Source organism: Columba livia, chromosome W (assembly GCF_036013475.1).
Source record: "Columba livia isolate bColLiv1 breed racing homer chromosome W, bColLiv1.pat.W.v2, whole genome shotgun sequence".
Taxonomy (NCBI): domain Eukaryota; kingdom Metazoa; phylum Chordata; class Aves; order Columbiformes; family Columbidae; genus Columba; species Columba livia.
This window is the reverse complement of record NC_088641.1, coordinates 2,270,870-2,285,383: the sequence shown is the minus strand read 5'-3', so window position 1 is coordinate 2,285,383 and position 14,514 is coordinate 2,270,870. Positions and strand designations below refer to the sequence as shown.

General features: G+C 44.9%; 2 protein-coding genes across 5 annotated transcripts in view; one reads left to right on the top strand and one right to left on the bottom strand.

The window, feature by feature from the left end:
• Positions 1-1,728, top strand: part of LOC135577050 (lens epithelium-derived growth factor-like) — a 67,438-nt gene extending 65,710 nt beyond the window's left edge. The window contains exon 8 of the mRNA XM_065044695.1: positions 999-1,728. Coding sequence (XP_064900767.1) covers positions 999-1,054 — 56 coding nt within the window. The 3' untranslated portion in view covers positions 1,055-1,728. The remainder of the gene's footprint in view (positions 1-998) is intronic.
• LOC135577049 (lens epithelium-derived growth factor-like) overlaps positions 1-14,514 on the bottom strand; it is a 108,858-nt gene that overhangs the window by 26,456 nt on the left and 67,888 nt on the right. For all 4 annotated transcript variants that reach the window (XM_065044690.1, XM_065044691.1, XM_065044689.1 and 1 more), the window contains exon 7: positions 305-398. In XM_065044690.1, the coding sequence (XP_064900762.1) occupies positions 305-398 (94 nt within the window). The remainder of the gene's footprint in view (positions 1-304; positions 399-14,514) is intronic.

Sequence of the window (14,514 nt, the reverse complement as noted above, 5' to 3'; positions counted from 1 at the left end):
AACATTTTAAGGCCCTTTATGTGCTAAATTGCTAAATACCTCAGATTGCTATGTAGGATAGTTTAGATGCGCATATATATATACACGTAGATAGATATATATATAATATATATTATATAATATATATATGTGTGTGTGTGTGTATATATTATATATATATTTATATACATATAAAAATAAATAAAAATTTGAAGTTTACATATTAGGAAATATTCTGTAATACTGTGGCGATCTGGGGGCAATAAATCTTCTGACCATATCCATGAAGTTATTTTGTATGGGGAAAAGTTTTGTTTAAAGTTACCTGCTGGTCTTCCTCTTTTAGGGCTTACTTTTGGAGCCACAGCCACTGCAGCTGCTACCACCACAGCTTCTGCAGCTTCAGCTTGGTTTTCAGCCTAATTTAAAGAAGGCAATTCACAAATTAAAACCATAGACCCTCTCCCCGTAAAGCAGCTATTTCTTACTTGCTTCCTAAAATATTGCATAAAATATATTTCTAAACCGCTAAAAAATAATAAAAATAAATAAATAAATAAATAAACAAAACAAAAACAAAAACAACAAAAACTAATTTAGTAGAGTGAGGATGCATAAAAAGCCCAGTATTTTCTGGATAAAAACCTCATAAATACTTGGGACAAAGCACTTTGTTTATAAGGGGGAAAGCAAACCTTAAATAATTGTCGCAATGGTCACTGCAAACAATCTGGAGCAATATGCTGCAATCATTCAGGTTTTATAACTCATTGGAAGAAAGCTTGAATGTGCACACTGCTGATGGCATGGTCTTGCAGTCAACACAAACTTGACAGACAGTGCTCTCAAGGAGAGAAGCTGGCATCAGTGACTGTTTCAGTCTTCCAAACTTCATCTACTGCTGAATGTGCATCAACACACTGAGATTCTAGTCTTATTCCAGATCAATTAATTTTAAAATAAGACTTATGTCTAAAATTCTTTATATGGCTATTAACGTTGCCTTATTATTTTTCTAGAACATCAGGTGAAGAGAGAGAGCTGGAAAATCCAAAGGAATCCCTTTGAAAAGTAATGAAAACTAACGATGCTGCTGGAGTTTGGTTTTTTTTTTAATATAAAATAAAAGTTATTAAGTTTTGCATTTGAAATCTACGGACCAAAAGTTTTAAAAATTTTATGAGCATAATATTTTAATGTTAAATTTTGTGGAATAACAGCCCCTTTGATCTTCATTTGAAAAATATTTAAATGCTTTGCTGATGGTTTTATCTAGTATTAATAAACAATACACATATCAAAATCCCATTAAGAAAACAGGAGACAGAGTTGTAGTATGTTTTATGTTTGTCCAGTTAATAGCAGGAAAGAACGTAAATAGTTTTTCAACTGCTTGATTGCTTCATTTGTATAAAACATACTCTCTTCCAGTCATACTGACCTGTTAGTGTGTAGTTTTTCGATGTGTCAGGATGGCTTTTTACTGTGTTTTGTATGAGTTGGAAACATTGTTTTTATAGCAGTTAATGTTAAAGTTCAGTTTTCTTCTTGTAAAACATTGTACCAAGCGATGCTATGTACCAATTGTACCAGTTTATGCTGTGTGAATTCTCATAGTGTGCTTTTGGTATTATAGATGTCATACTAGGAAGAAATATGGTGTTTTCACTGAACCTATTGATGATGCACATTGGTTAGAAAACGGTCTTAAATGCTTTAAAAAAAAAAATTAAAGTCTTTAAGAATCGACTTCTTTGTATGAGTTTAATCTTCAAATTGTATAAATCAAGGCATATCTAAATCAAAGCTGTTAAGAACTTTTCCTTGGTAAGAACTTGAGGGGTTTAGAACTCAGGTTTTCCAAAAACATCCCCTTGTAAACATTTCTGAAGGCAAGGAAGGAAGGAGACAGAGAAGTGCTACACTTATAAAATCACCCCTCTGCCTTGCTCTCTTTCGCTTTCTCTCTGCCCCTCTGGCCCCCCTCTGTAACCCCTGTTCTGTCTCTGCCCTCCTCTGGTTGTCTTGGCCTACTGAGCTGACATCACTCGAATAACTAGACTGATGTTGGAGGCCCACTGTTTGACCTTTGGTATGTTGCTACGTAGGTGTTAGAGTTGTAACTTTTGTTAGATGAAGCACAGCGAAGCAGGTGTTATTAAAAAAAAAAAAAAAAAAAAAAAAAAAGAAAACAAAAAAACCCAAAACAAAACAAAAAAAGCCCACAACACATAATTTGCAGAAATAGCAGAACTAAACTTATGCAAGAATATTTGCCTGGTGACTTGCTACACCAATCAACAAGCGACAGTTCAAAACAGTCCAACAACAACTAAAGATGAAATAATCTGGAAGGTGCTCTCCACCTCATAAAACACATCCACCTCAGCCCGAAGGGGGGCAGCATGACTCTGGCTTTGGGGATGCCTGGGACCATGCTCGTATGTGGCCAGAACAGAAGCCCACTCAGACACCTTCTAGCAACCTGCTCCTCCCAACCTCTGACAACTGCTGCTCCTGTCAGCAAGGGAAGGGGAAGTAGAGATAGTCATTTTTGCTGTAACTGCCTACAAGATCACATAGGAAGAGGCGGTTGACTTCACAACTTAAGACTGCCTCTGATAAGAAAGAAAGAAGGGTGATTGTAATAGGAAATTCCCTTCTGAAAGGAACAGAGGGCCCAATATGCAGGGTTGACCCTCACCTTAGGGAAGTTTGTAGTCTACCTGGAGCCCGGATCAAGGATATTGCTAGAGAGCTCCCCAAACTGGTGCACCCGACAGACTACTACCCGCTGCTGGTCTTCCAGACAGATGGGGAGGAAGCTGCTTCCCATAGTCTGAGGGGAATGAAGAACGATTTCAAGGTCTTGGGAAGGATGGTGAAAGACTCAGGGGCTCAAGTGATCTTCTCTTCACTCCTTCCATCTTCAAGTGACGATGTGGGATGGAATAGGAAAATTCAGTCTCTTAATGGTTGGCTCCAAGACTGGTGCTACAGACAGGGCTTTGGATTTTTTGATAATGGTTGGTTTTATAAGTCACCAGTCCGGACAGTGTCAAGTGGGAAAGGTTTATCTCGCAGGGGCAAAAGGATGCTGGGGCAGGAATTAGCTGGGCTCATTTGGAGAGCTTTAAACTAGGCTCAAAGGGGGATGGGGTTGTAGCTGGGCTTGTCCCAGTGGGGCAGCATTCTAAAACTGATGAGGACCGGGTGGCCTCCTATGCCCCTAGGGAGAATTTGGTGTGCTCTGCTCGCTCCCTGAAATGCCTGTACACCAATGCGCCCAGCATGGGGAATAAGCAGGAGGAGTTAGAATCCTATGTTCGGTCGGGAGATTATGATCTGGTGGCAATTACGGAAACATGGTGGGACAGTTCACATGACTGGAATGTGGTCATGGATGGCTATGCCCTTTTCAGGAGAGACAGGCCAGCCAGGCGTGGTGGTGGAGTTGCTCTCTATGTGAGAGAGCAACTACAATGTACTAAATTCTGCCCAGGAGTGGATGACGAGCGAGTTGAGAGTGTATGGGTCAGGATCAAGGGACAGGCTGGCAGGGGTGACACTGTTGTGGGCGTCTGTTACAGGCCACCAGATAAGGCTGAGGAAGTTGATGAGGCCTTCTATGGGCAGTTGAGAGTGGCCTCACAGTCACAGGCCCTGGTTGTTGTGGGGGATTTTAACTTTCCTGATGTTTGCTGGAAGGACCATTCAGCCAGCCAGCCACAGTCCAGGAGGTTCCTCCAGTGCATTGATGATAACTTCCTCATGCAGATGGTGGAGGAGCCGACTAGGAGAGGTGCACTGCTGGATCTCATCCTCACTAACAAGGAGGGTCTGGTCGAAGCAGTAAAGGTTGAGGGCTGCCTGGGTTGCAGTGACCACGAGATGGTGGAGTTCAGCATTTTGGGTGGCAGGAACAGAATAGCAAGTAGAATTGCAACCCTGGACTTTAGCAGGGCTAACTTTGGCCTTTTCAAGCAATTGCTGGGGGAAATCCCATGGGCAAGACTGCTTGAAGGAAAAGGGGCCCAAGATAGCTGGATTGCATTCAGAGATTGCTTCTTCCACGCTCAGGATCAGAGCATCCCCACACGAAGAAAGTCAAGGAAGGGAGCCAGGAGGCCTGCGTGGTTGAATAGGGATCTGTTGCGTATGCTCAAGCAGAAAAGGAGAGTTTACAGGTCGTGGAAGCAGGGGCTGGCCACTTGGGAAGAATATAAGGCTGCTGTTAGAGGATGTAGGAAGGCAGCTAGGATAGCCAAGGCCTCCTTAGAATTACAGCTGGCGAGAGGGGTCAAGGACAGCAAAAAGAACTTTTTCAAATACATAGCAGATAAAAATAATACCAGAGGCAATGTAGGCCCACTGATGAACGGGGTGGGTGCCCTGGTGGCAGAAGATACAGAGAAGGCAGAATTACTGAATGCCTTCTTTGTCTCTGTCTACTCTGCCGGAAGCTGTCCTGGGGAGCCCTGCACCCCTGAGACCCCGGATGAAGCCAGGTCAATGGAGGAGTTTGCTTTAGTCAATGAGGACTGGGTTAGGGAGCAATTAAATAGTCTGGACATCCATAAATCCATGGGTCCAGATGGGATGCATCCGCGGGTGCTGAGGGAGCTGGCTGAAGTCATTGCTGGACCGCTCTCCATCATCTTTGCCAAGTCTTGGGAAACGGGGGAGGTGCCCGAGGACTGGAGGAAAGCAAATGTCACTCCAGTCTTCAAAAAGGGCAAGAAGGAAGACCCGGGTAATTATAGACCGGTCAGCCTCACCTCTGTCCCTGGGAAAGTAATGGAACAGCTTATCCTTGGTGCCATCTCAAGGCATATCAAGGATAAGAGGGTTATTAGGGGCAGTCAGCATGGCTTTACCAAGGGTAAGTCGTGCTTGACCAACCTCATAGCCTTTTATGAGAATGTAACAAGGTGGATGGATGATGGCAGAGCGGTGGATGTGGTCTACCTTGACTTCAGTAAAGCCTTTGACACAGTCTCTCACAGCATCCTCACAGCTAAGTTGAGGAGGTGTGGTGTAGACAATAGAGTAGTGAGGTGGGTTGCAAACTGGCTTAAGGAGAGAAGCCAGAGAGTGGTAGTCAATGGTGCGGAGTCTAGTTGGAGGCCAGTATCTAGTGCAGTGCCTCAGGGATCAGTACTGGGGCCAATATTATTCCATATATTCATTAACGATTTAGACGAGGGAATAGAGTGTACTATCAGCAAGTTTGCTGATGACACTAAGCTGGGAGGTGTGGCTGACACGCCAGAAGGCTGTGCTGCCATCCAGCGGGACCTAGACAGGCTGGAGAGTTGGGCGGGGAATAACCTAATGAAATTTAACAAGGGAAAGTGTAGAGTCCTGAATCTGGGCAGCAACAACCCCAGGTTCCAGTATAGGTTGGGAAATTACATATTAGAGAGCAGTGTAGGGGAAAGGGACCTGGGGGTCCTGGTGGACAACAGGATGACCATGAGCCAGCACTGTGCCCTTGTGGCCAGGAAGGCCAATAGCATCCTGGGGTGTATTAGAAGGGGGGTGGCTAGTAGATCGAGAGAGGTCTTCCTTCCCCTCTACTCCACCCTGGTGAGACCACATCTGGAATATTGTGTCCAGTTCTGGGCCCCTCAGTTCAAGAAGGACAGGGAACTGCTGGAGAGGGTCCAGCGTAGGGCGACGAAGATGATTAAGGGAGTGGAGCACCTCCCTTATGAAGAAAGGCTGAGGGAGCTGGGTCTCTTTAGTTTGGAGAAGAGGAGACTAAGGGGGGACCTCATTAATGTTTATAAATATATAAAGGGTGAGTGCCATGAGGATGGAGCCAGGCTCTTCTCGGTGGCAAACAGTGATAGGACAAGGGGTAATGGGATCAAGCTGGAACACAAGAGGTTCCGCTTAAATTTGAGAAAAAACTTCTTCTCAGTGAGGGTGACAGAGCACTGGCCCAGGCTGCCCAGGGAGGTTGTGGAGTCTCCTTCTCTGGAGACATTCAAAACCCGCCTGGACATGTTCCTGTGCGACCTCACTTAGGTGTTCCTGCTCCAGCAGGGGGATTGGACTAGATGATCTTTTGAGGTCCCTTCCAATCCCAAACATACTGTGATACTGTGAACTTTGTAGGGTTCTTTGCACTAAAAATCACTCTTTCACAGGGACAATAAATATCCCAACTCCTTCACACAGAACCAATTATTGCATAGTAATCAAGGCATGCATTTAGTCTGTCCAGACCTAACCACTGACATTACTAAAACTGCTGTCAGAAGTGGGATACGAAGGGAGCTTTGGACTGTGAAAAGAGGATTGTACAGCTGTAGTGCATCCAACAGATGTCCACAATGCAGAGACCACCTACAGCTGCCAAATTTGTTTGCCTGAGTGTAATCTTGCAGATCTTGAGGGTGGGTGCTCGGGGGTAAGAGCCTGTCAGGAAGTACGTTTAGAACTCCTACATGAGGCAGGATAGCACAAACATTTTGAAACTGGTTCTAAGCTAAGAGTAAGTGTCACTGTTTATTGCAGGACAACAATAAAGTGTGGCAGATGCTCTCTATTAACCCCCGCCCTCCCCACTAAGGAAAGGGAGTAGGAGGAAAAGGGAGAGAGGCTTACGAGTTGGAAAGTTAAGAAAGCTTTACTAATAATAGTAATAATGGAAGAAAACAATGCAAAATATACAAAACCAATATTGAATTTCCCAGAGTAGTGCAGCAGCAGTGGCAAGTCACCTGCTTTGGGGGCTGGCGTCTCGCCAGAGGCTGCCTGGCAGACACCAGGAAGTCCTGGACTGGATTCAGCAGTAGACAGGAACTGGATTCAGGAGTGCACGGACTGGAACCAGGATCAGGATTGCCGGCAGGGGAACAGGCAGGGTCCTCTACAGACACCGGCCATGGACAAAGAGAGCAAGACCCTCGTGATCTCCCACCTTTATACTGTGTATGACATGGATGGCATGGAATACCTCGTTGGTCAGTTTGGGTCACCTGTTCTGTCCACCCCTCCCTGCAAGCACAACCCTTTCACTTATGGGATGTACAAAATTTATCAGCAACCTTGGCTGCTATAGCAATAAAAGATAAACCTGGGCCTTTTCTGCATACTATTCCTATTGTTAGCTCAGTAAAACTGTAAGCATCAGGCATTATCAGCTCCGGAGCAAACACTGTCCGAAAAACATGCAGCCAACTTCAGAAAAATGCAGTTACTTAGAAGAACCTAGCTGAAAGGAAAATTAACTAACAGAGAACTGGTCTTGTTTTAAACAAAACCAGGACAGCAAGGGAACCTGGGATGTGACTCCTGAACTTCCAGTACCTGGATGGGATGACGAATGGGTGCCTTCGGCTGAGTGCCTGGTTGGCCCTCAAGGACAATTGGCGAAAATTTTAATAGGCACAGGAGCACAAATTTCAATACTGACACAAGAAACTGAAGCGGCTGACAGATTTCTGAAAGTGCATTTACAGCACCAAGGCTGGACAATTAATCTGACTAAAATGCTACTGTACTATTTTTAGGAATAGTTTGACATGGACAACTTAGAGAAATTCCAGATAAGGTACAGCACACAGTCCAGCAGTTTTCTGTACCAGCTGCACTAAAACAATCACATGCTTTTTTTGGTTTTTTTTAGGGCATGAGAGAACTTTTATCCCCACATCTTCTGTGGAGGAGGATTCCCCTTGTGAAGGGTTAACAGAAGAGCACAATAAGGTCAATTCACCTGAATCACAAAACAATAGGGAAGTAGATAATATGGCCTCTGCCGAGCTGCATGCTCAAGCTCTAAATGTGCATATAGTTTGTGGACATGGATTAGCTTATATTGCACACACATGGGACATTGCTCACATTCAAACCCCTTTGCTATTATATACTTATAAAACATGCTCACATCATTGTGCTACTTGTACACAGCTACATTTAAGGGCATTATGTAGGCCATGGGGAAAGATAAAATGGGGTCAGTGGGCCGCGAATACCTGTCAGGTTGATTGTATGGGCCCCCTGCCCCAGTCTAGGGGGTGGCAATACGTATACACTGCTGTGGATACAGTGTCAGGACTAACTACAGGGGAAATGGAATTATTCACACCAATGGATTGTGAAGTGGGACTGCAGCCTATTGATCTAGATGTAAAAATCCATGTAATAACTTCAGAGAATGCCGTATGGCTTTGTACCTTGACTTCTCCTCTTATTTTACATCCTTTGCTAATGTCAGATTCTCAAGTTCTTGTGTTTCAGGTATCTTCAATAAATACCTGTACCTTATCTAGAGGAGACAGCATTGGAACAGTGTTATTGGTGTCAAGAATGCAACACTGCATTGAAGTTCAATCTGAAAAAGCACAAGCCAGAGCTCTCCAAACTGTGTGGGTAATTACCTCACATCAGGTTATCAGACCTAGAGTAGCATCAGCTGCAGGAGCTGGAGAAATGTTTTGTATTACTGGGAGGTGATGGCCTTTCCTATCACAGGCTGGCTCGTCATGCTTTGCAATCTTGTATTACGAGCCTATGCCCTGGATATGTTTCCACAAGACCAATATATAAATACTTAGATTTGGTTTGCCTCTACTGTAACTACCTCATCTGCCTTTTGTATTAAGGGAAGACTAACAGTAGCAGATCTTTTGACAATATGTTTTATCAGCATGACAACCCTGGTAGTTGTATTGCAGAATTATACCATGCTAAGGGATTTTGATATTAATGTTTCTTATTGTTATTTTTCTGAGTAGGTAAAGGCTATAAACGCTGCTTTGATTTTGAAGGCATGTGTTGCTTCAACTGATGAATTATCCAGCATGGAAGACAGCATTTGACATCCTCAGCACTTGATGCATCAAATGAAACAATATACTGACAATGCCTGGCTGAATAACTCATTTAATTCCTTGATGAGACGAATGGGACACCTGATTTAAAGCATTATTGTACATATATGTTTATTCCTTTTCCTATATGTGTTTATTATGTATCTCTGTAAATTGCTCTGTGCTACACCTCACAAGCCCAAGTGAACAGCTCTGGCTTTGCTGGCCCCAGCAGAAGCAGTTTCTTGAGTGAGGGGGTGGAATGTATGGGAATGGCGCAAGAATGGCGAGGAGGAACATTGTAAGTATGCTCAAGCAACTGCAGCTGGGGTGTAGAAAAGCACGTAAACCACAAGTAGAACCTCTGTGTTTAGATAATGGGCCTGTGAATAACTGTAAAGGTACTTCATCATACATCCTTGAGACTCCTAAAGGCAAAGATCAAAGCAGTGGTGCAAAATGCAGAATTAGTGCACAATGGATTTTCCCTTACTTCTAATGGGATAACCTGTCTGGCAGACCCTGCTGAGGCCAGTCTATTTCATCTTTTTGTTTTGCAGCTTCCTCTAAGATGAAAGTATAATATATCATCCTATTGCTGCTGAAGGTACATCATGTCCTGATGAGACTGAAGGGGAGTGGAAAGTATTATCAGTGGGAGACCTTATTCGGATGGTCACTGTCAAAAACGAGAACTTTGATCCTAATTCTTCATCCGGTTGTGATTTTGTTAGCTCTAACAGTATTGCACTACTTACTTGCAACCATTTTACATATAAGAGTCTGGTAAACATCTAAGAACATACTCCCTGTTAGTCATGAGATATCTCTCAATAGTACAATTGATACCGACATTTTATATTACTAAAGCTATTTGCTTAACAGAAGTTCACATGCATGTTAACACTGTATATAGACAATATTAATTAACATTTAAACCAAGCAATTTATCAAACGATTGGACTCTTACAGCTGATCTACAATTTGCCACATATTTATGACATAGGGGCAAGAGGTAACCGCACTACCACTCTATGAGAGAAGAAAGTAGGTTGACTGTAGTCAGGGGGTGGAGCATGGCAAATGCACTCGACACACACACACACACACACACACACCCCCAGCCAAACCAGTAGCAGTAGAATCATTTTGGTTGGAAGAGACCCTCAGGATCATCGGGTCCAACCATAACCTAACCTAACTCTAGCACTAAACCATGTCCCTAGGAACCTCATCTAAACGCCTTTTAAACACCTCCAGGGTTGGTGACTCCACCACTGCCCCGGGCAGCCTGTTCCAATGCCTGACAACCCTTTTTGTGAAGAATTTTTTTCCTAATATCCAATCTAAACCTCCCCTGGTACAACTTGAGGCCATTTCCCCTTGTCCTATCTCTTGCTACTTGGGAGAAGAGACCAACACCCTCCATGCTACAACCTCCTTTCAGGCAGTTGTAGACAGCGAAAAGGCCTCCCCGCGGCATCCTTTTCTCCCGGGTAAACAGCCCCAGCTCCCTCAACTGCTCCTTATAAGACTTGAGCTCCAGGCCCCTCACCAGCTTCGTCGCCCTCCTCTGCACTCTCTCTAGTACCTCAATGTCCTTCTTATGATGAGGAGCCCATAACTGAACACAGTATTCAAGGTGGGGCCTCATCAGTGCTGAGTACACTGGCACAATCACTTCTCTAGTCCTGCTGGCCACACTATTTCTGATACAAGCCAGGATGCTGTTGGCCTTTTTGGACACCTGGGCATGCTGCTGGCTCATATTCAGCCGGCTGCCAGTCAGCACCCCCAGATCCTTTTCTGCCAGGCAGCTTTCCAGCCACTCTTCCCTGAGCCTGTAGCGCTGCCTGGGGTTCTTGTGACCCAAGTGCAGGACCCGGCACTTGGCCATGTTAAACCTCAGGCAATTGGCCTCAGCCCAACGATCCAGCTGGTCCAGATCCCTCTGTATGGCCTTCGTACCCTCCAGCAGATCAACACTCCCACCCAATTTGGTGTCATCTGCAAACTTACTAAGGGTGCACTCAATCCCTTCATTCCGATCATTGATCAAGAGATTAAACAAAACTGGCCCCAACACTGAGCCCTGGGGAACACCACTCGTGACTGGCCGCCAACTGGATTTGGCCATGAGCTGCCAGCTTCTCCAGGAGAATGCTGTGGGATACGGTGTCAAAGGCTTTACTGAAGTCTAAGTACACAACATCCAGAGCCTTTTCCTCATCTACTAGGTGGGTCACCTTGTCATAGAAGGGGATCAGGTTGGTATAGCAACTGAAAACTGACAAAGTTGTGGGTACAGGTAGTCTCATGCATACCTTTCCCACTATACGCAATTGGGGACAGGCGGGGAATGACAGTGTCAGGGATTGTGGTGGCCCATCCACCTATGGGGGTGTACATTGGAAGAAGAGGAAGAAACTGAAACCATGTTATCTTTACACGGTGCTGATTTCTGAGACTGTATTGGTTCTGGCTGGGATGGAGTTAACTTCCCGCATAGCAGCCCTCATAGTGCTTTGCTTTGTATTTGTAGCTAGAAAGGTGTTGATAAACCATCAGTGTTTTGGCTATAGCTGAGCAGTGCTGCACAGCATAAAGGTTGTCTCTCCAGGCCCCACCCCCTCACCCCCCCCCCCCCCCCTTCCCCTCAAAGGCCAGTAGGCTCGAGAGTGGGCAAGAGGTTGGGAGGAGACATAGCCAGGACAGCTGAGCCAAACTGACCAAAGGGATATTCCATACCACATGACATCGTGCTGAGCAATAGAAGCTAAGAGAAGAAAGTGTGTCGGCGGGGGGCATTTGTTATTAAGGCGTTTCTCTTCTGAAGCATACTGAGGCCCAGGAAGTGGCTGGACATGGTCTGCTGATGGTAAGTAGAGGATAATTTCTTCTTTTTCTTTTCTTTTCTTTTCTTTTCTTTTCTTTTCTTTTCTTTTCTTTTCTTTTCTTTTCTTTTCTTTTCTTTTCTTTTCTTTTCTTTCTTTTCTCTTTTCTTTTCTTTTCTTTTCTTTTCTTTTCTTTTCTTTTCTTTTCTTTTCTTTTCTTTTCTTTTCTTTTCTTTTCTTTTCTTTTCTTTTCTTTTCTTTTCTTTTCTTTTCTTTTCTTTCTTTTTTTTTTTGTTGTTTTGTTTTTCTTTCTTTCCGTGCACGACCATTGCTTTCTTTCATTAAACCACCTTTATCTCGACTCACCAGTTTTTCATCTTGTTTTCTCCCGCTGTCCTGCTGAGGGGAGGCAGTGGCAGAGTGGGTTCGGGGATGTGGGCACCAACGGCTTAGAGCTAGATAACCGGGAGGCACCATGGTTGGGGGTCTCTGTCCAGTGATGGAGCTGTGGATAGTGCAATCAGATCTTGTGGTGAAACTAATCTGTGACATAGACTGCTTGCTGCTGGGGTGAGAGGATGTGATTTACAGAAAGAGGACCTCCTGGATATGTGCATCCAGAACTGGTGGCACGTGACTGAAGAAGGGATTCAGAGATTAAGGGAATGAGCAGTGGTCAAAGTGCTGTATGGCATAACAGCCCACCTTTGATCAGTCTGGACCAAGAGGGGGTGACCCAGGCCATTTGGAAGTGATCGGTTTGTGGGGAGGGTCCTCGGTTAGCCAGTACCATGGCTGGGATGATCTTAGGAACCAATTCCTTGGCCCCGGTGGAGGAAGAAGGTGATGCACTCCATCTGTGAAGTTTCTGCCTCCTCCACTGTTAAGGCGCGGGTGGCCGCCATGTGAGAACAAGAGGACCCAGTGCCACCTGCTGATGGACTGAAGGAGCAGATGCCCCAGAGTGACCCACGGAGCTCTGTGGGCATGGCTGTAAGAGCAATGGAAGGACATGGCCCGGTGGCATGGCAGAAGCACCAGGGAGTTGGCCACCCAGGTACCTGAACTCCAACAGCAAGAAAGGACATCCGCCAAGCCACAGCAGGCTGAGAATGGCCTCACACCATCAGCCCCACCAGCAGAAGAATCCTCCTACACCTTTCTCCTGGAAGAATTGGCTCTGATAAACCTCCCGTAGGGAAGCCCTGCCCCCAGCCAGGATGGGAAAAGGGATGAAGAAGATGTTACAGAGGATAACAGGATTTACTGTTCCACCCATCCTCTCCCTTTCCCTGAGCTTTTATTGCTGAGCACAACGTCATATGGTATGGAATAGCAGTATCTCTACTTCGTGTGGGACGTAAACTGTCACAGGGTGTCCCAGAATAAGTGGACGGCTTTTTTCTACTACTGTTGCTGCTGCTGCCACTGATCTAATGCAGGCTGGTACTCCCGCTGCGATGGGATTTAGTTGTGCGGAGTAGTATGCAACTGGTCTTTGGTGGGGTCCTAACTTCTGTGTTATCCCCTTTCCTTCATGTACATACACATTAAAGGTCTTTGCATAATCTGGGAGTCCTAGGGCTAAGGCTCCTTTTATTGCTTTAAAGGCTCACTTCCTTTCTGGGCCCCATGCAATAGGCTCTACTTCCACATCTCTTGATGCTTCTGTTAGGGGTTTTGTTAGTTCTCCTAACCCAGGGAACCACGGCTGACAGAATCCTACTGCTCCAAGGAATCTGCGTACCTGTTTCTTTGTGACCGGATGTGGAAGTTAAACTATAACGTCTACCCTTTCTGGGTGCATTTCTCGCTGTCCTTCCCTTAAAATAAAACCTTAAGTATTTTACTTCTTTCTGACACAGCTGGGACACAGTTTGGACAGAGATGCACAGTGCCCTTTCTCCACTAAGGCAGTGCATAAATGCGCAGTATCTATTGTACAGGCGCTTTCATCCTTACTTGCTACTAGTAAATCATGTACATATTGCACAGAAACATATTCACGCAGCAGTTTTATATCTCTTAAATCATTTCCCAGTATTCACAAAAAAAAACAGTAGGCGACCCTGCCAACCCTTGTGGGAGACGTGCCCAGGACAGTTGCTGTCCTTTCCACGTGAAAGCAAACAGAAGTTGGCTGTTTTCATCTAGTGGGATATGAAAAAAAACACAGCAGTTAGATCAATTACAGTAAAACATTTTGCCCAATGCGGTATTTGCAGGAGTATAGTGGAGGGATCGGGCACTACTGGGTAAGGAACCACTACGTGCTGGCTAATTGCCCGTAAATCTTGTACAAAGCGATATTCTGGGTCTCCATCTTCATCTAATCTATTTTTCTTTACCGGGAGTATAGGAGTATTGTAGGGTGACTCACATACTTTTAAGATTCCCTGAGCTAGACATTTGCCAATTTGGTTTTGAACGCTTTTTTCTGCTTCTTGGGGGAGAGGGTACTGTTTCACAGCAGGAGGAACTCCTCCCTTTCATCATACGCAAACACAGCCACACCTAGATTTTTTTGCAGGTTTCCCCCTTGCCAGCCGGGCACATGGTCTTTAAAATACTTCCGTATGTCGGGGGTCGCTTGATCCACAAACACACTATTTGCAAGTGCTTCCTTAAAATTCTGCTGGGTCATTCTCCCATATTTCAACAAGGCTTGTCAGAGCTGACCCCCAAATCACTGGGGTGTTCATCTAATCTCTGCCTACATTCTTGCACTGTAGTCCAATTAACCCCTAACTCGCCACACGCTCTAATTGCTTCCACTAGAAGGGCAAGTGGTTCTATCCCCACTATTATTATAATCCCAATTTGGATCAATAGCTGGTCAGGGATTCCCATTCCCTCCAACCCGCTGAGCTAGTTCT